Source organism: Leucoraja erinacea, chromosome 1, assembly GCF_028641065.1.
Source record: "Leucoraja erinacea ecotype New England chromosome 1, Leri_hhj_1, whole genome shotgun sequence".
In the NCBI taxonomy this organism is placed as follows: Eukaryota; Metazoa; Chordata; class Chondrichthyes; order Rajiformes; family Rajidae; genus Leucoraja; species Leucoraja erinaceus.
In genome coordinates, this window is record NC_073377.1 from 34,333,570 (window position 1) to 34,350,703 (window position 17,134).

Here is a 17,134-nt window from a genome sequence, read left to right on the forward strand (position 1 = left end):
GATGAGGTGCGAAGGTAAGCTAACCAAGAATATAAAGGAGGATAGAAAAGCTTCTTATGTGAAGAAGAAAAAAATAGTTAAGACAAATGTGGGTCCCTTGAAGACAGAAACAGGTGAATTTATTATGGGGACAAGCAAAGAGCAGACGAGTTGAACAGGTAATTTGGATCTGCATTCACAAAGGAAGGCACAAATATCTCCCAGATGTTCTAGTGGCCAGAAGACCTAGGGTGACGGAGGAACTGAGGGAAATTCACATTAGGCAGGAAATGGTGTTGGGTAGACTGATGGGACTGAAGGCTGATAAATCCCCAGGGACTGATGATCGGCATCCCAGGGTACTTAAGGAAGTGGCTCCAGAAATCATGGAAGCATTGGTGATCATTTTCCAATGGTCTATAGATTCATGATCAGTTCCAGTGGATTGGAGGGTAGCTAATGTTATCCCATCTTTTAAGAAAGGAGGGAGCGAGAAAACAGAGAATTGTTCGGTGAAACATCGGTGGTGGGGTCAATCATAAAGGATGAAATAGCGACACATCTGGATAGCAGTAACAGGATCGGTCAGAGTCAGCATGGATTTACAAAGGGGAAATCATGCTCGATAAATTTTCTGGAATTTTTTGAGAAAGTAAATAGGAAAATGGACAAGGGAGAGCCAGTGGATGTAGTGCACCTGGACTTTCAGAAAGCCTTTGATAAGGTCCCACATAGGAGATAAGTGGGCAAAATTAGAGCACATGGTATTGGGGGTAGAGTAGGGATTAACGGGTCCCTTTCAGAATGGCAGGCAGGGATTCATGGGGTATCGCAAGGCTCGGTGCTGGGACCACAGCTATTTAAATTATACATTAATGATTTAAATGAAGGTATTAAAAGTAACATTAGCAAATTTGACACAAAGCTGGGTGGCAGTGTAAACTGTGAGGAGGATGCTATGAGAATGCAGGGTGACTTGAACAGGTTGGGTGAGTGGGTAGATGCATGGCAGAAGCAATTTAATGTGAGGTTATCCACTTTGGTGGCAAGAACAGGAAGGCAGATTGTTATCTGAATGGTGTCAAGTTGGGGAAAAGGGGAAGTACAACTAGATTTGGGTGTCCTTGTTCATCACTCACTGAAAGTAAGCATGCAGGCAGTGAAGAAAGCAAATGGTATGTTGGCCTTCATAACGAGGAGTTGAGTATAGGAGCAAAGAGTTCCTTCTGCAGTGAGTGCCCGAGTGCCCTAGTGAGACCACACCTGGAGTATTGTGTGCAGTTTTGGCCTCCAAATTTGAGGAAGGACATTCTTGCTATTGTGGGAGTGCAACGTTGGTCCACGAGGTTAATTCCTGGGTTGGCGCGACAGTCATATGTTGAAAGAATGGAGCGACTGGGCTTGTATACACTGGAATTTAGAAGGATGAGAGAGGATCTTATTGAAACATATAAGATTATTACGGGATTGGACAAGCTAGAGACAGGAAACATGTCCCCAATGTTAGCGGGGTCCAGAACCAGGGGCCACAGTTTAAGAATAAGGGATAGGCCATTTCTAACGGAGATGAGGAAAACCCTTTTCACCCAGAGAGTTGTGAATCTGTGGAATTCTCTGCCTCAGAAGTCAGTGGAGGCCAATTAGCTGGATGCTTTCAAGAGAGAGTTAGATGGAGCTTTTAAAGATAGCAGAGTCAAGGGATATGATGAGAAGACAGGAAAAGGGTGCTGATTGTGGATGATCAGCCATGATCACAGTGAATGATGGTGCTGGCTCGAAGGGCCGAATGACCTACTCCTGCACCTTGTGTCTATTGTCAATCAACTCATCTAACTTCATAAATTCTGAGTTTACTCATGAACCTACTCTTATCAAAGCACTATATTAGAAGTGATACAATCAATGAAAAAAACGTTTTCACCCAGAGAGTTGTGAATTTATGGAATTCCCTGCCACAGAGGTCAGTGGAGGCCAAGTCACTGGATGGATTTAAGAGAGAGTTAGATAGAGCTCTAGGGGCTAGTGGAGTCAAGGGATATGGGGAGAAGGCAGGCACGGGTTATTGATAGGGGACGATCAGCCATGATCACAATGAATGGCGGTGTTGGCTCGAAGGGCCGAACGGCCTCCCCCTGCACCTATTTTCTATGTTTCTATGATGATCCAGGAAATATAAAATGGTTAATTGTTTGCTATGGGGAAGTGACAACAAGGCATACAAACTAAAATGAATCAGGATGACAGTTAAGGGCCTGTCCCACTTGGGGATTTTTTCGGCGACTGCCAGCATCATTGACTGACGTCTCAGGTCACCGAGAAAGTTGCGGCATGATGACGTATTGACGCGGTGTCTCCTCAAGTGTTGCAACATTTTTTTGTCGCCGCTGGATTTTGAAATGTTCAAAATCTTTCGGCGATCCTGGTACGTCAGTCAATGACGCCGGCAGCCACTGAAAAAGTCGGCAATTGGGAAAGGCCCTTTAAACTAGTTGGAGAACTTAGATGGAGGAGGGGCAGAGAGAGAGAGAGAGAAAGAGAGAGAGGGAAGGCAAGGGTTACGAAGTTAGAGAATTTTGGATAATTAATTTTGGTTTAATCTGTTCACTGACATACGAGTTTTTTTTCACTGAATGGGTTAACAATGGTTTATATTAATAAGAAATAAACAATTTGCAACGCCTGTCCCTATATTTCCTCCTTCGACTCCAGTCAAGGGCCCCGACAGTCCATTCAGGTGAGGCAGAAGTTCGCTTGGACCTCCTCCAACCTCATCCACTGTATCTGCTGTTCCTTGTGTGGACTCCTATATATCGGCGACACCAAGCGTAGGCAATCGTTTCGCTGAACATCTCCACTCAGTCCGCCTTAGCCTACGCGAACTTCCGGTTGCTAAATGCTTTAACTCCCCCTCCCATTTTTTCCTGGGCTTCCACTACTGTCAGAGTGAGGCCAAACGCAAATTGGAGGAACAATATCTCGTATTTCGCTTAGGCAGTTTACAACGCAGTAGTATGAATTTTGATTTCTCTAACTTCTCTAACTTCGTAACCCTAAATGGATCGATTGTAATCATGTATTGTCTTTCTGCTGACTGGTTAGCATGCAAAAAAAGCTTTTCACTGTACCTCGGTACACGTGACAATAAACTAAACTGAACTGGGCCAACATCCCTAACATCAAAGGACAGATAACAATCAGCTCAGGTGGATGGGCCACTTCATCAGATTCTCTATGACAGCAAATTCCCAAGACAAGTCCCCTATTCAAAATTCTGACATGGCAAATCATCTCCAGTAGGGCAAACAAAATACTTCAAGAATGTTCGCAAAATATGTTTAAATATGTGCATTATCTATTCCAACTCCAGAGTCTCTGGCCACAAGTCTAGCCAAACTTAGAGGTGCAGCATATAGGAAGGAGTAAAGCATTTCAAGACCTTCTAATAACAGACATGGAGATCAACCACACGCAACAAAAGGTTCTTTACGTGAAGAATTTTGGAAATTCAAATGCATTATTTCCATTGCATTACTCTTAGATACCTAATCTGCCATTTACATTTCAGCTGAATTTTCAGATCGTAGTTAACTAATAATTATTATAAATGCTATTTCGGATCTGCATCAGAGAAGGCAGCACAGTGGCGCACGGCACCGGCGTAGTTGCTGCCACACAGCGCCAGAACCCGGGTTCGATCCTGACGCAGGTGCTGTCTGTGTGGAGTTTGTACATTCTCCCCAAGACCTGCGTGGGTTTATTCCGGGTGCTCCGGTTTTCTCCCACACTCCAAAGACGTACAGGTTTGGAGGTTAATTGGCTTAGTTAAATTGTAAATTGTCCCTTGTGTGTGAAGGAAAGTAGTAATGCACAGGGATCGCTGGTTGGCGCGGACTCGGCGGGCAGAAGGGCCCGATTCCGCGTGGTATCTCTAAACTAAACCAAAAAAAGATTGCTGAAAATTCTTCATTGTTCATATCATGAAATATATAATTGGCTGCACCTAGTATTTAAAAACGTTGCCCTCTTTAATAACTAAAGTTTCAATACTATAGAGACACAAGACAGCTGTAGGCTGGAGATGCTGTAGTCTGGAGCAAAAGTACAAATGGCTCGAGGAACTAAGGAGGTCGAGTAGCCTCTATGGGGGTAAAATAGCCAACATTTCCAGTTGAAAATTTCAAGCAGCCTCATCTACCATGACAGTATTGTGAATCAATCGTGTACATGGGGACATAAATAGACCAGTGCATATTGTATGATAGATCCTTCCTTGAAGGATATCAAAAAACAATTTAGGCTAGGAAAGACTTGCCTGTAGCTTTTTCAATATTTTTTCCCCCGGGATGAGCCAAAGAAGATTGATTTATTTAAGTAAGTCCCCTCACTATCATAGCAGAATTTAAAGTAAAGTCCTCTAGGTACAAAATTCATGTTTCAAAAAAAGACAACTAAAAATAGGTTAAAAGTTTGTTCCAATAGTCAACCTGATATTTTCTTTAAAACTCAACATTATTTCGAAATTATAGTTGCCAGAGGCAGATACAATCACAGCATTTAAAAGGTGGTTGGACAGGTCCTTGGATCAGAAAGGCATAGAAGAATATGGGCATTACGTGGACAAATGGGATCAGTAATGATAGGCACCATGGTTGGCATGAACAAATGCTATACATATCCTCGATAACCTACCTCAGTGATTCAGGCCAAATGGGTGATGTCGCCATGTTAACTTGTTCGTCCTTTTTGAAAACTGACCCAGGAGAAGTAGCCACATCCTTTTTAGCAAGTGAAGTAGTCCCTGTATAAAAACACGAGATTACTTGAATGCGGCAAATATCAAATGTAATTCATTAGTTTCCTTCAATTCGACCTTTAAATCTCACAGCTAATCTTCCAATCTAATGTGCCTTTTAATCATAAACATTTTAAAAGTTCTGCATGCTAAAATATTAATTACAATTACCTTCTGTTTCCCAAGGAGGATGGAATTAACACAATTTAAATGAAAAGGAAATCAGTGCTTTCATTGCAATTAGGAAAGCATTATGCCAAAATGGATGGGACTCATCAGTAGGATAGCATAAACATATACTGTATTCTTCTCTCCTAACTCTTTCCAGGATATTGAACGGGATTATATTTTTTAAGCTAGCTTCCTTTTTAGGTATTTGGGATCTTAAAAGAAAGTTATTTATAGATTAATTGAATTTCCCCGAAAACTTGAGGGAAATATTAACCAAATAGGGGGTACCATATGGCAGCTATCTCATCTTAGATAACTGATTTAAAATCAAAGCTGTTGCACGGATCACAATCTAAGAAAGAGCAAATGTAACATTTGAGATATATATTTGATCAAATATAACATACATAGAAACATAGAAACATAGATTATTCTTAGAATACATAACATTATATTGTATATATACACACAATATATAAATTGTAAATTGTATATACAATTTATATAATATAAATATTTATAAAACTTAAATGTATATGACAGCAATTGCTTTTCTTCAAATGTTGCCTTTGGATCTTTTATATCCAACCGAACTGTTGAGAAAAGCTTAAAATGTGTCTGTCTTTCAAGAGAATGACACTTCTAAACATGCACAATATCAGCAATGCACTGAAATATTAGTTTCGAATTACATACTTAAGTTCCTCTGAAGGTTGAGTGCACAAACATCATACTTAAGAAGTAAGAATACAATCACTATTCAAAGATTACCTTTCCAAGATTTGATATTAAATATGAAAGGAAACATAGAAACATAGAAATTAGGTGCAGGAGTAGGCCATTCGGCCCTTCGAGCCTGCACCGCCATTCAATATGATCATGGCTGATCATCCAACTCAGTATCCCGTACCTGCCTTCTCTCCATACCCCCTGATCCCCTTAGCCACAAGGGCCACATCTAACTCCCTCTTAAATATAGCCAATGAAGTGGCCTCAACTACCCTCTGTGGCAGAGAGTTCCAGAGATTCACCACTCTGCGTGAAAAAAAGTTCTTCTCATCTCGGTTTTAAAGGATTTCCCCTTTATCCTTAAGCTGTGACCCCTTGTCCTGGACTTCCCTAACATCGGGAACAATCTTCCTGCATCTAGCCTGTCCAACCCCTTAAGAATTTTGTAAGTTTCTATAAGATCCCCTCTCAATCTTCTAAATTCTAGAGAGTATAAACCAAGTCTATCCAGTCTTTCTTCATAAGACAGTCCTGACATCCCAGGAATCAGTCTGGTGAACCGTCTCTGCACTCCCTCTATGGCAAATAATGTCCTTCCTCAGATTTGGAGACCAAAACTGTACGCAATACTCCAGGTGTGGTCTCACCAAGACCCTGTACAACTGCAGTAGAACCTCTCTGCTCCTATACTCAAATCCTTTTGCAATGAAAGCTAACATACCATTCGCTTTCTTTACTGCCTGCTGCACCTGCATGCCTACCTTCAATGACTGGTGTACCATGACACCCAGGTCTCGCTGCATCTCCCCCTTTCCCAATCGGCCACCATTTAGATAATAGTCTGCTTTCCTGTTTTTGCCACCAAAATGGATAACCTCACATTTATCCACATTATACTGCATCTGCCAAACATTTGCCCCCCTCACCCAGCCTATCCAAGTCACCCTGCAGTCTCCTAGCATCCTCCTCACAGCTAACACTGCCCCCCAGCTTAGTGTCATCCGCAAACTTGGAGATATTGCCTTCAATTCCCTCATCCAGATCATTAATATATATTGTAAATAGCTGGGGTCCCAGTACTGAGCCTTGGGGTACCCCACTAGTCACTGCCTGCCATTGTGAAAAGGACCCGTTTACTCCTACTCTTTGCTTCCTGTTTGCCAGCCAGTTCTCTATCCACATCAATACTGAACCCCCAATGCCTTGTGCTTTAAGTTTGTATACTAATTTTTTTATGTGGGACCTTGTCGAAAGCCTTCTGGAAGTCCAGATACACCACATCCACTGGTTCTCCCCTATCCACGCTACTAGTTACATCCTCGAAAAATTCTATAAGATTCGTCAGACATGATTTACCTTTCGTAAATCCATGCTGACTTTGTCCAATGATTTCACCACTTTCCAAATGTGCTGCTATCCCATCTTTAATAACTGACTCTAGCAGTTTCCCCACTACCGATGTTAGACTAACTGGTCTGTAATTCCCCATTTTCTCTCTCCCTCCCTTCTTAAAAAGTGGGGTTACGTTTGCTACCCGCCAATCTTCAGGAACTACTCCAGAATCTAAAGAGTTTTGAAAGATTATTACTAATGCATCCACTATTTCTGGAGCTACTTCCTTAAGTACTCTGGGATGCAGCCTATCTGGCCCTGGGGATTTATCGGCCTTTAATCCATTCAATTTACTCAACACCACTTCCCGGCTAACCTGGATTTCACTCAATTCCTCCAACTCCTTTGACCCGCGGTCCCCTGCTATTTCCGGCAAATTATTTATGTCTTCCTTAGTGAAGACGGAACCAAAGTAGTTATTCAATTGGTCCGCATATCCTTGTTCCCCATGATCAACTCCCCTGTTTCTGACTGCAAGGGACCTACATTTGTTTTAACTAATCTCTTTCTTTTCACATATCTATAAAAACTTTTGCAGTCAGTTTTTATGTTCCCTGCCAGTTTTCTTTCATAATCTATTTTTCCTTTCCTAATTAAGCCCTTTGTCCTCCTCTGCTGGTCTTTGAATTTCTCCCAGTCCTCCGGTATGCTGCTTTTTCTGGCTAATTTGTACGCATCATCCTTCGCTTTGATACTATCCCTGATTTCCCTTGTTATCCATGGATGTACTACCTTCCCTGATTTATTCTTTTGCCAAACTGGGATGAACAATTTTTGTAGTTCATCCATGCAGTCTTTAAATGTCTTCCATTGCATATCCACCGTCAACCCTTTTAGAATTAATTGCCAGTCAATCTTGGCCAATTCACGTCTCATACCCTCAAAGTTACCTTTCTTTAAGGAAACTAGCAAACCTTAATTTATCACTTGAAAAATGTTTCTTTTTTGGGTGTAGTAAAGTAAAATTAACATCATTGCATATAGGAGAGGCACATAAGGAGCAAATATAAGCAATCCATTTTTTACATTATTTTTCCCACCTTTGAATATTCTGCAAGGACAATCTTTCTTAAAAACCTAACCTTCCTCAATCACCTTTACTGCTTCCTATAGCACCTTCTGTGAAGTTACAGAAATTACTCTCTTACTTCATGTCATTCTTCGTACTGTACTAAAAACATATTCCAGGCTAAAGAGATTCAGTTGCACACAATGCTCACAAGGTAATTGACTCTGCATTGGACAAACCAAAAGCAAGTTGGTTGACTGTTTTGTGAAACACCTATTTAGTCATCAACTATGAGGTTATCCCATGTTATCCCACTTTTTAAGAAAGGCGGGAGAGAGAAAACAGGGAATTATAGACCAGATAGCTTGACATCGGTGATGGGGAAGATGCTGGAGTCAATTATAAAAGATGAGATAGCCGAACATTTGATTAGCAGTAACAGGATCGGTCCGAGTCAGCATGGATTTACGAAGGGGAAATCATGCTTGACTAATCTTCTGGAATTCTTTTAAGACGTAACTAGGAAAACGGACATGGGAGAGCCAGTGGATATAGTGTACCTGGACTTTCAGAAAGCATTTGATAAGGTCCCACAGGGGATTAGTGCGCAAAATTAGGGCACATGGTATTGGGGCAGAGTGCAGACATGGATAGAGACGTACTTGGCAGACAGGAAACAAAGAGTAGGGATTAACGGGTCCATTTCAGAATGGCAAGCAGTGACTAGTGGGGTACCGCAAGGCTTGGTGCTATTTACAATATCCATAAATGATTTGGATGAAGGGATTCAAAGTAACATTAGCAAATTTGCAGATGACACAAAGCTGGGTGAACTGTGAGGAGGATGCTATGAGAATGCAGAGTGACTTGGACAGGTTGGGGGAGTGGGCAGATGCATGGCAGATGAAGTTTAATGCGGATAAATGTGAGGTTATCCACTTTGGTAGCAAAAACAGGAAGGCAGATTACTATCTAAATGGCGTCAAGTTGGGAAAAGGGGAAGTACAACGGGATCCGGGGGTCCTTGTACATCAGCCTATGAAAGTAAGCATGCAGGTACAGCAGGCAGTGAAGAAAGCGAATGGCATGTTGGCCTTTATAACAAAAGGAATCGAATATAGGAGCTAAGAGGTCCTTCTGCGGTTGTACAGAGCCCTAGTGAGACCACACCTGGAGTATTATGTACAGTTTTGGTCCCCTAATTTCAGGAAGGTCATTCTTGCTATTGAGAGAGTGCAGCGTAGGTTTACAAGGTTAATTCTCGGGATGGCGGGACTGTCATATGCTGAGAGAATGGAGCAGTTGGGCTTGTACACTCTGGAGTTTAGAAGGATGAGACGGTGTCTCATTGAAACATATAAGATTGTTAAGGGTTTGGACACGCTAGAGGTTGGGGGAGTCCAGAACCAGGGGCCACAGTTTAAGGGAAATCAGGGATAGTATCAAAACAAAAGATGAAGCGTACAAATTAGCCAAAAAAAGCAGCCTATCAGAAGACTGGGAGAAATTCAGAGTCCAACAGAGGAGGACAAAAGGCTTAATTAGGAAAGGGAAAATAGATTATTAAAGAAAACTGGCAGGGAACATAAAAACTGACTGCAAAAGTTTTTATAGATATGTGAAGAGGAAAAGATTAGTTAAAACAAATGTCGGTCCCTTGCAGTCAGAAACAGGCGAATTGATCATGGGGAACAAGGACATTGCAGACCAATTGAATAACTACTTTGATTCTGTCTTCACTATGGAAGACATAAATAATCTTCCAGAAATAGCAAGGGACCGGGGGTTAAATGAGATAGAGGAGCTGAGTGAAGTCCAGGTTAGCCGGGAAGTGGTGTTAGGTAACTTGAATGGATTAAAGGCTGATAAATCCCCAGGGCCAGATAAATTGCATCCCAGAGTACTTAAGAAAGTAGCTGCAGAAATAGTGGATGCATTAGTGATAATTTTTCAAAACTCTTTAGATTCTGGAATAGTTCCTGAGGACTGGAGGGTAGCTAATGTAACCCCACTTTTTAAGAAGGGAGGGAGAGAGAAAACGGGGAATTACAGACCAGTTAGTCTAACATCGGTGGTGGGGAAAATTCTGGAGTCAGTTATTAAAGATGGGATAGCAGCACATTTGGAAAGTGGTGAATTCATTGGACAAAGTCAGCATGGATTTATGAAAGGTAAAGCAAGTCTGACGAATCTTATAGAATTTTTCGAGGATGTTACTAGTAGAGTGGATAAGGGAGAACCAGTGGATGTGTTATATCTGGACTTTCAGAAGGCTTTCGACAAGGTCCCACATAAAAGATTAGTATACAAACTTAAAGCACATGGTATTGGGGGTTCAGTATTGATGTGGATAGAGAACTGGCTGGCAGACAGGAAGCAAAGAGTAGGAGTAAACGGGTCCTTTTCAGAATGGCAGGCAGTGACTAGTGGGGTACCGCAAGACTCAGTGCTGGGATCCCAGCTATTTACAATATATATTAATGATCTGGATGAGGGAATTGAATGCAACATCTCCAAGTTTGCGGATGACACGAAGCTGGGGGGCAGTGTTAGCTGTGAGGAGGATACTAGGAGGCTGCAAGGTGGCTTGGATAGGTTGGGTGAGTGGGCAAATGCATGGCAGATGTAGTATAATGTGGATAAATGTGAGGTTATCCACCTTGGTGGCAAAAACAGGAAAGTAGACTATTATCTGAATGGTGGCCGATTAGGAAAAGGGGAGATGCAACGAGACCTGGGTGTCATGGTACACCAGTCATTGAAAGTAGGAATGCAGGTGCAGCAGGTAGTGAAGAAAGCAAATGGTATGTTAGCATTCATAGCAAAAGGATTTGAGTATAAGAGCAGGGAGGTTCTACTGCAGTTGTACAGGGTCTTGGTGAGACCACACCTGGAGTATTGCGTACAGTTTTGGTCTCCTAATCTGAGGAAATACATTCTTACCATTAAGGGAGTACAGAGAAGGTTCACCAGACTGATTCCTGGGATGGCAGGACTTTCATATGAAGAAAGACTGGATAGACTCGGCTTGTAAACTTACAAAATTCTTAAGGGGATGGACAGGCTAGATGCTGGAAGATCGTTCCCGATGTTGGGGAAGTCCAGAACAAGGGGGTCACAGTTTAAGGATAAGGGGGAAGTCTTTTAGGACTGAGATGAGAAAAACATTTTTCACACAGAGAGTGGTGAATCTGTGGAATTCTCTGTCACAGAAGGTAGTTGAGGCCAGTCCATTGGCTATATTTAAGAGGGAGTTAGATGTGGCCCTTGTGGCTAAAGGGATCAGGGAGTATGGAGAGAAGGCAGGTACAGGATACTGAGTTGGATGATCAGCCATGATCAAATTGAATGGCGGTGCAAGCTCAAAGGGCTGAATGGCCTACTCCTGCACCTATTTTCTATGTTTTATATGTCTATGTTTCTGCAATGTCCTTAATAATAACATAAAAGGAGAGAACAGAGGAACTTGATGGGTCAGGCAGCAGCTGAGGGTGGTAATGAACAGTCAACATTTCCCGTCATGACCCTTCATCAGGACTGAATAAAGTAAAGGGGAAGTAACAAGTATAAAGAGATGGAGGGGAAAGGTGGCCAAGAGCTAACAAGCGATAGATGGATGCAGGTGTCAAGGGGTTGATTTGCAGAGAACAGTCAGGTGGTGGAAAGAAGGATGGACATAGTAATAGGAGTGTAGGTGTTAAGTGGGTAGCAAAAGGTGCAGAATTTTGAATTTTGAAGAACAGCATTGAATGATGGATGGTGGCAGATTGGGACAACGGATGAAAGGAGGTGGTGAGGGCAAGGGGGAAAATAAACGAATCAGGGCACTTTCTACGGTGCATCTGTAAAAGTTTGTTAGAGCACTTTTTAAGTTTAGCTTAGCTATACAGCACGGAAACAGACCCTTCAGTCCACCGAGTCTGCACCGACCAGCGATCCCCGCACATTAACACTATCCTACACACACTAGGGACAATTTACACTTATGCCAAGCCAATCAACCTACAAACCTGTCCGTGTTGATTGGGAGGAAACCAAAGATTTCAGACAAAACCCACACGGTCACGGGGTGAACGTACAAACTCCCTACAGACAGCACCTGTAGTCGGGATCGGGGTCACCAGCATTGCAAGCACTATAAAGCAGCAACTCTACCACTGCGCCACCATGGTGCACTTGGAGCTTTATTCTCTCTATATAGGTTAGTGATGATGCTGGCTGCCCTTTTGATGGCAGCGACTCTTTGATGGTGGGTGGGGAGGGGCGTCAGAGCCGGTGATTGACTGGGCAGTGTTCACAACTTTTTGCAGTCTTTTTCTTGCAGTCTTTTTCGCTCCTGAGCGTTCAAGTTGCCAAACCAGGCCGTGATGCAACCAGTCAATATGCTCTCTACTGTGCACCTGTACACTGATACCACTATTGCTGGACGAATAACAGGTAATGATAGTCTGAGTACAGGAGGGAGATTGAAAATCTGATTGAATGGTGCAGGAATGACAATTCTGCTCACAACATTAGCAAGACCCACCAGCTAATTATTGACTTCAGCGGGGAAAAACCCAAGGATGCACAAACCGCCTTCATCGATACATCGGTTGTGTGAGAGTGAACCATTTCAAAATCTTGCATATCTCTGAAGTTTTGTCCTGGGCCCAGCAGATCAAAGCAATCACAAAGAAAGCTCAACACATCAACTTCCTCAAATGATTGGGGAGATTTGTGATATTGGCAAATACACTCTCGCACTTGTATAGCACAGAACATACTGTTTGGTTGCTTTACGGCTTGGTTCAACAATTCAAACGCCCAGGAATGAAGGCGACACAATAGAGGTATACCCCACTATTGAAGGGATCTATAAGAGGTGCTGCTTCAAAAAGAGAGCCAATATCAAAGATCCACATCTACTTGGCCACGCTCTCATTTTGCTGCGTTTCGTGTCGAGACTCTTCTTCAGTCAGAAAAGAAGGGTCTTGACCTGAAACGTCACCCATTGCTTCTCTCCAGAGATGCTGCCGGTCTCGCTGAATTATTCCTGCATTTTGTCTCTATCTTCAATTTTCTTGGCCCCGCTCTGGGAGTGGAAGTGGGGCCGGATCCGGACCGCAACGTCCATGAGCCCCAGGCCGAGTTCGGTGATCGTTTGCCTGCTTCTGCTGCTGTTGAAGGTGAGACGTTGCGTCACGCCAGGGTCTTGGGCCTGTCCCACTTTGGCCGTCAGTTCCGCGACAGTCCGTTGGCGTGCAAAGATTTTGTTCACTACAAAATTTTCGGAGCCCCGCACGATGTCGCACACAACTACATACCCCGCCGCGCTTTTGAGTGGGACTGGCCCTGCACGGCCACACGATGCCCGTGCGCCTCAACACGACCACGAGATCGCGTAATTTGCATGCCAAGGACACGTAAGTGGGACAGGCGCTGAACTCAGCGGGACAGGCAGCATCTCTGGAGAGAAGTAATGGGTAACGTTACGAATGGAGACCCTTCTTCAGTCAATGGTGGGATGGAGTCAAGGCTACTCTCCAATTCATCTCCACCCATTAATTACATGGACAAAGTCCAATGTCCACAATGTGTTACAATACTGGGAACTATATTTTGCACTGTATCTTCCCTTTTGTTCTATCTATTGTACTTGAGTTTGACAATTGTATTTATGTATACCATATCTGCTCTGTTTTGATAGCATGCAAAACAGAGCTTTTCACTGTACCTTGGTACACATGACAATAATAAACCTAAACATCCTTGCATATCTTCCCTGCACCCATGCCAGTTTAAATGGCATCTTTGCAGAGCAGAACGAGCAAAACTGAACACAATGACCTCTGCAGCATTTTGTACAAGGTAGACATGAGGAACTTCAGATAACAGTTTTACAAAATTCTGAGGCTGTGACCTCTAGTCCTAGACTCTCCCACTAGTGGAAACATCCTCTGCACATCCACTCTCTCCAAGCCTTTCACTATGCTGTACGTTTCAATGAGGTCCCCATCTTCTTCTAAACTCCAGCAAGTGCAGGCTCAGTGCTAGCAAACGCTCAGCCTATGTTAACCTACTCATTCCTGGGATCAATCGTGTAAACCTCCTCCAGACCCTCTCCAGATCCAGTGTAAATTGCTCGTTCAAAACTTCCCCCCAGTCTAGTTTCAGTCAAAAACCACTGAATCAAGCACTTGCGCAACTAATTTTAATTTTGACAAAACACAATTACGGTTCCAAACTATTGTACATAAACACCGCGGGTTCGATTCGCGCATCTGCCTGATCAAGCCCTCCAAGCATCGCTCAGAGACACTCCAGAAGGTCAAGCATTCCTAAGCGTTCTCCCAGAAGATCGATGCAGGACCTCGTGGCAGCGGACGGTTACAGGTTCCCGGAACTTGAGGGGCCGAACCACATGGGGGTGGTCTCTTTACAATCCAATTACAGATATCGATTAACCCCATACATAACAGACATTTCCCTAACCCATAATACTGTGGCTAATACAGTGTATTCAAACAGTGTTTCTCAGAGGAAGCGAACCTTGCAACATTTGCCCTGATATGCAAGAAAACCAGACAAGCCTCAATACATTCAATCAACATTCAGCAACATAAAGCTTTGCAACATTATTTACAATTATTTACAAGATGTATGTCTGGTTTTCATTCATCCAAACCATTCTATGCATTTTGCACCTAATTACCAGGGTCTGCAGATGTTCCCATTCTCTTCCTGCATCTCAGATCTGGGCTCTAGACAAACTGGCACCACTCTGCAGTTTGTCCCAGTTCCATAGAGAGCACTTTCAAATTGACCAAATGGCCCAGCAGCCCTGAAGACTTTACTCAATTTTGGAGTCCTAGCCTCTTCAATATGGCCAGGATTAACATCAGCAAATCCTTCTTCAGAAGGTGCCCAAAATTGCCCACAATATTCCAAATGCAGCCTGACCAGCACCTTATAGAGACTCAGCATTACATCACTGTTTTTGTATAGAAGCCCTCTCAAAATAAATGCTTGCATTGCATTTGCTTTACTTGTTTTGACAGATCCTAAGAGGGGCATACCAAAATTGTTATGATCTGGAATTCTCTGGCTATAAAGTTAGTAGAAACAGTCAACTAGAGCTTTGAAAAGGGAATGGAGTGGGAAATTATTTACAGGGGCTGTAGGAAAGAGATAGAAAAAGCAACATAAAGAATTGCGCTACAGCATGTCATTGGCAGATTTATGAACAAAATACTTAATTCCATGATAGAAAAAATCTACAATCATTGGCAGCAACTATAAAGTGCACAATATGATGAACGTGTGGCAAAATGATTAAAATTAAATACCTATTTGTTGTCTACTCATGTCTCCAGCAGAATATAAAGCTGTACCCCTAAAAGTATTCAATTCTGGATCAAAAGATGCTATTTTGTTTCCAGCATGTAATCTTTCCCAGGGTTCTGTAGTTGATGTCTTAATGTTTCCTTCCAAATGGGCATTGCAAAGATGATCTTCTGATTTTAAATACCTGAGGAGAGAGTCATTATATCTTAAATTCACAATCCAAAATTTAAATAGAGGATAGAAAATGAAAAAAAACATAACAATTATATGAACAGCTTTACAATTTTATGGTATCCTTGAGCTATTTATTAGCAATATTTTCCAAATTATGTTACAGACATAATGCAGAAAAACAAGCAGCCAAACTAGTTATCCTCTACAAAACCAATGAGAATAACAACAGTTCATTTGCTTTGAGTGATATTGGTCGAGTAATAATTAACTTCACTCCTAAACTCTGAATATCTGCACACTTGCTTCAAGCACACTTGCTTCAACTTGTCAACCGATGAACTCCATCCCTAAATATACAATGCTTAGTTATCTCAGGCTTGTAAAGACAAATTTTCAGCTTATTCAGCATCTCCATGTCCCAACTTACCATGTCCCAAGATGCTTCCCAGGAGATTTAATAAATAAAATGTTATATCAAGCCACAAGTACACACTCAGGCAACAAGTCACAACAAATTAAAAGGTACCTTCAGGTAGAAGGTACAGGAGCCTGAAGACTGCAACGACCAGGTTCAGGAATAGCTACTTCCCCACAGCCATCAGGCTATTAAACCTGGCTCGGACAAAACTCTGAACATTAATAACCTATTATCCGTTATTTGCACTTTATCAGTTTATTTATTCATGTGTTTTGTAGTCAATGCCTATTATGTTCTGTTGTGCTGAAGCAAAGCAAGAATTTCATTGTCCTATCAGGGGCAATAAACTCACTTGAACTTGAACATTCTAAAAAACATCTTAAAAGAGATGCAGAAAGATTTAGAGATAATTTTTCTGAGCTTAGAATCTAAACAGCTAAAAGTACACCAATAGTCAAGTGATGGTAATGTGGAATGCACTAAAGGCCAGAACACAAAGAATGCAGGAAATGAAAGGGCAGTCTGGATTATGTACTCGACTCTTTCCAGACGACACCTTGCATTAATTAATTAATCTGATCTAAAATGTGATGTTTCCGTCTCAGATAAAAAGCTGATTCAAATATCAAACATAGGAATCTTGAAAAATAGTAGGACTATATCATTGAGGCATTCAATTCTGTCCTGTCTTTCAATACCATCAGGGTTGTTCGTCAAAATGTAAAACTCTGTTCCAGCATTCTCATCATATCGCTTGATCCCTCTAACCCTTAGAAAGATTTCAAACTTTTCCACTAATATGTTTAATGATTTTGCTTCATTTGCATATTGTGGTGAAATATTCTACAGGTATTAAATGGTTTACCCCTTATCACACGACTGTGATCCTGAGTCCTCAACTCCCCAACTATCGAGAACATCTTCCCTGTATCTCCTTTCTGCTCCTGTTATAATATTAAAGTTTTCTATGAGATATCCCCACAATGTTATAGTAAATACAACCTAAATAAGCCAAATCTCCATTCTTATGTTAATGCTAAATCGGTCTAATGAATTTTCATTGAATTCTCTCCATCACAGGGACAACCTTCTTCAGATGTGATCAAAACAACAAACTATACTGCAGGTGCATTCTCATTAATAT

The 17,134-nt window shown here is 42.0% G+C and overlaps 1 protein-coding gene across 3 annotated transcripts in view; it reads right to left on the bottom strand.

The window, feature by feature from the left end:
- Window positions 1-17,134, bottom strand: part of kiaa1328 (KIAA1328 ortholog) — a 140,211-nt gene that overhangs the window by 37,524 nt on the left and 85,553 nt on the right. For all 3 annotated transcript variants that reach the window (XM_055632442.1, XM_055632436.1, XM_055632449.1), the window contains 2 exons: window positions 15,401-15,582; window positions 4,669-4,777 (listed from right to left, as the gene is read on the bottom strand). In XM_055632442.1, the coding sequence (XP_055488417.1) occupies window positions 4,669-4,777; window positions 15,401-15,582 (291 nt within the window). The remainder of the gene's footprint in view (window positions 1-4,668; window positions 4,778-15,400; window positions 15,583-17,134) is intronic.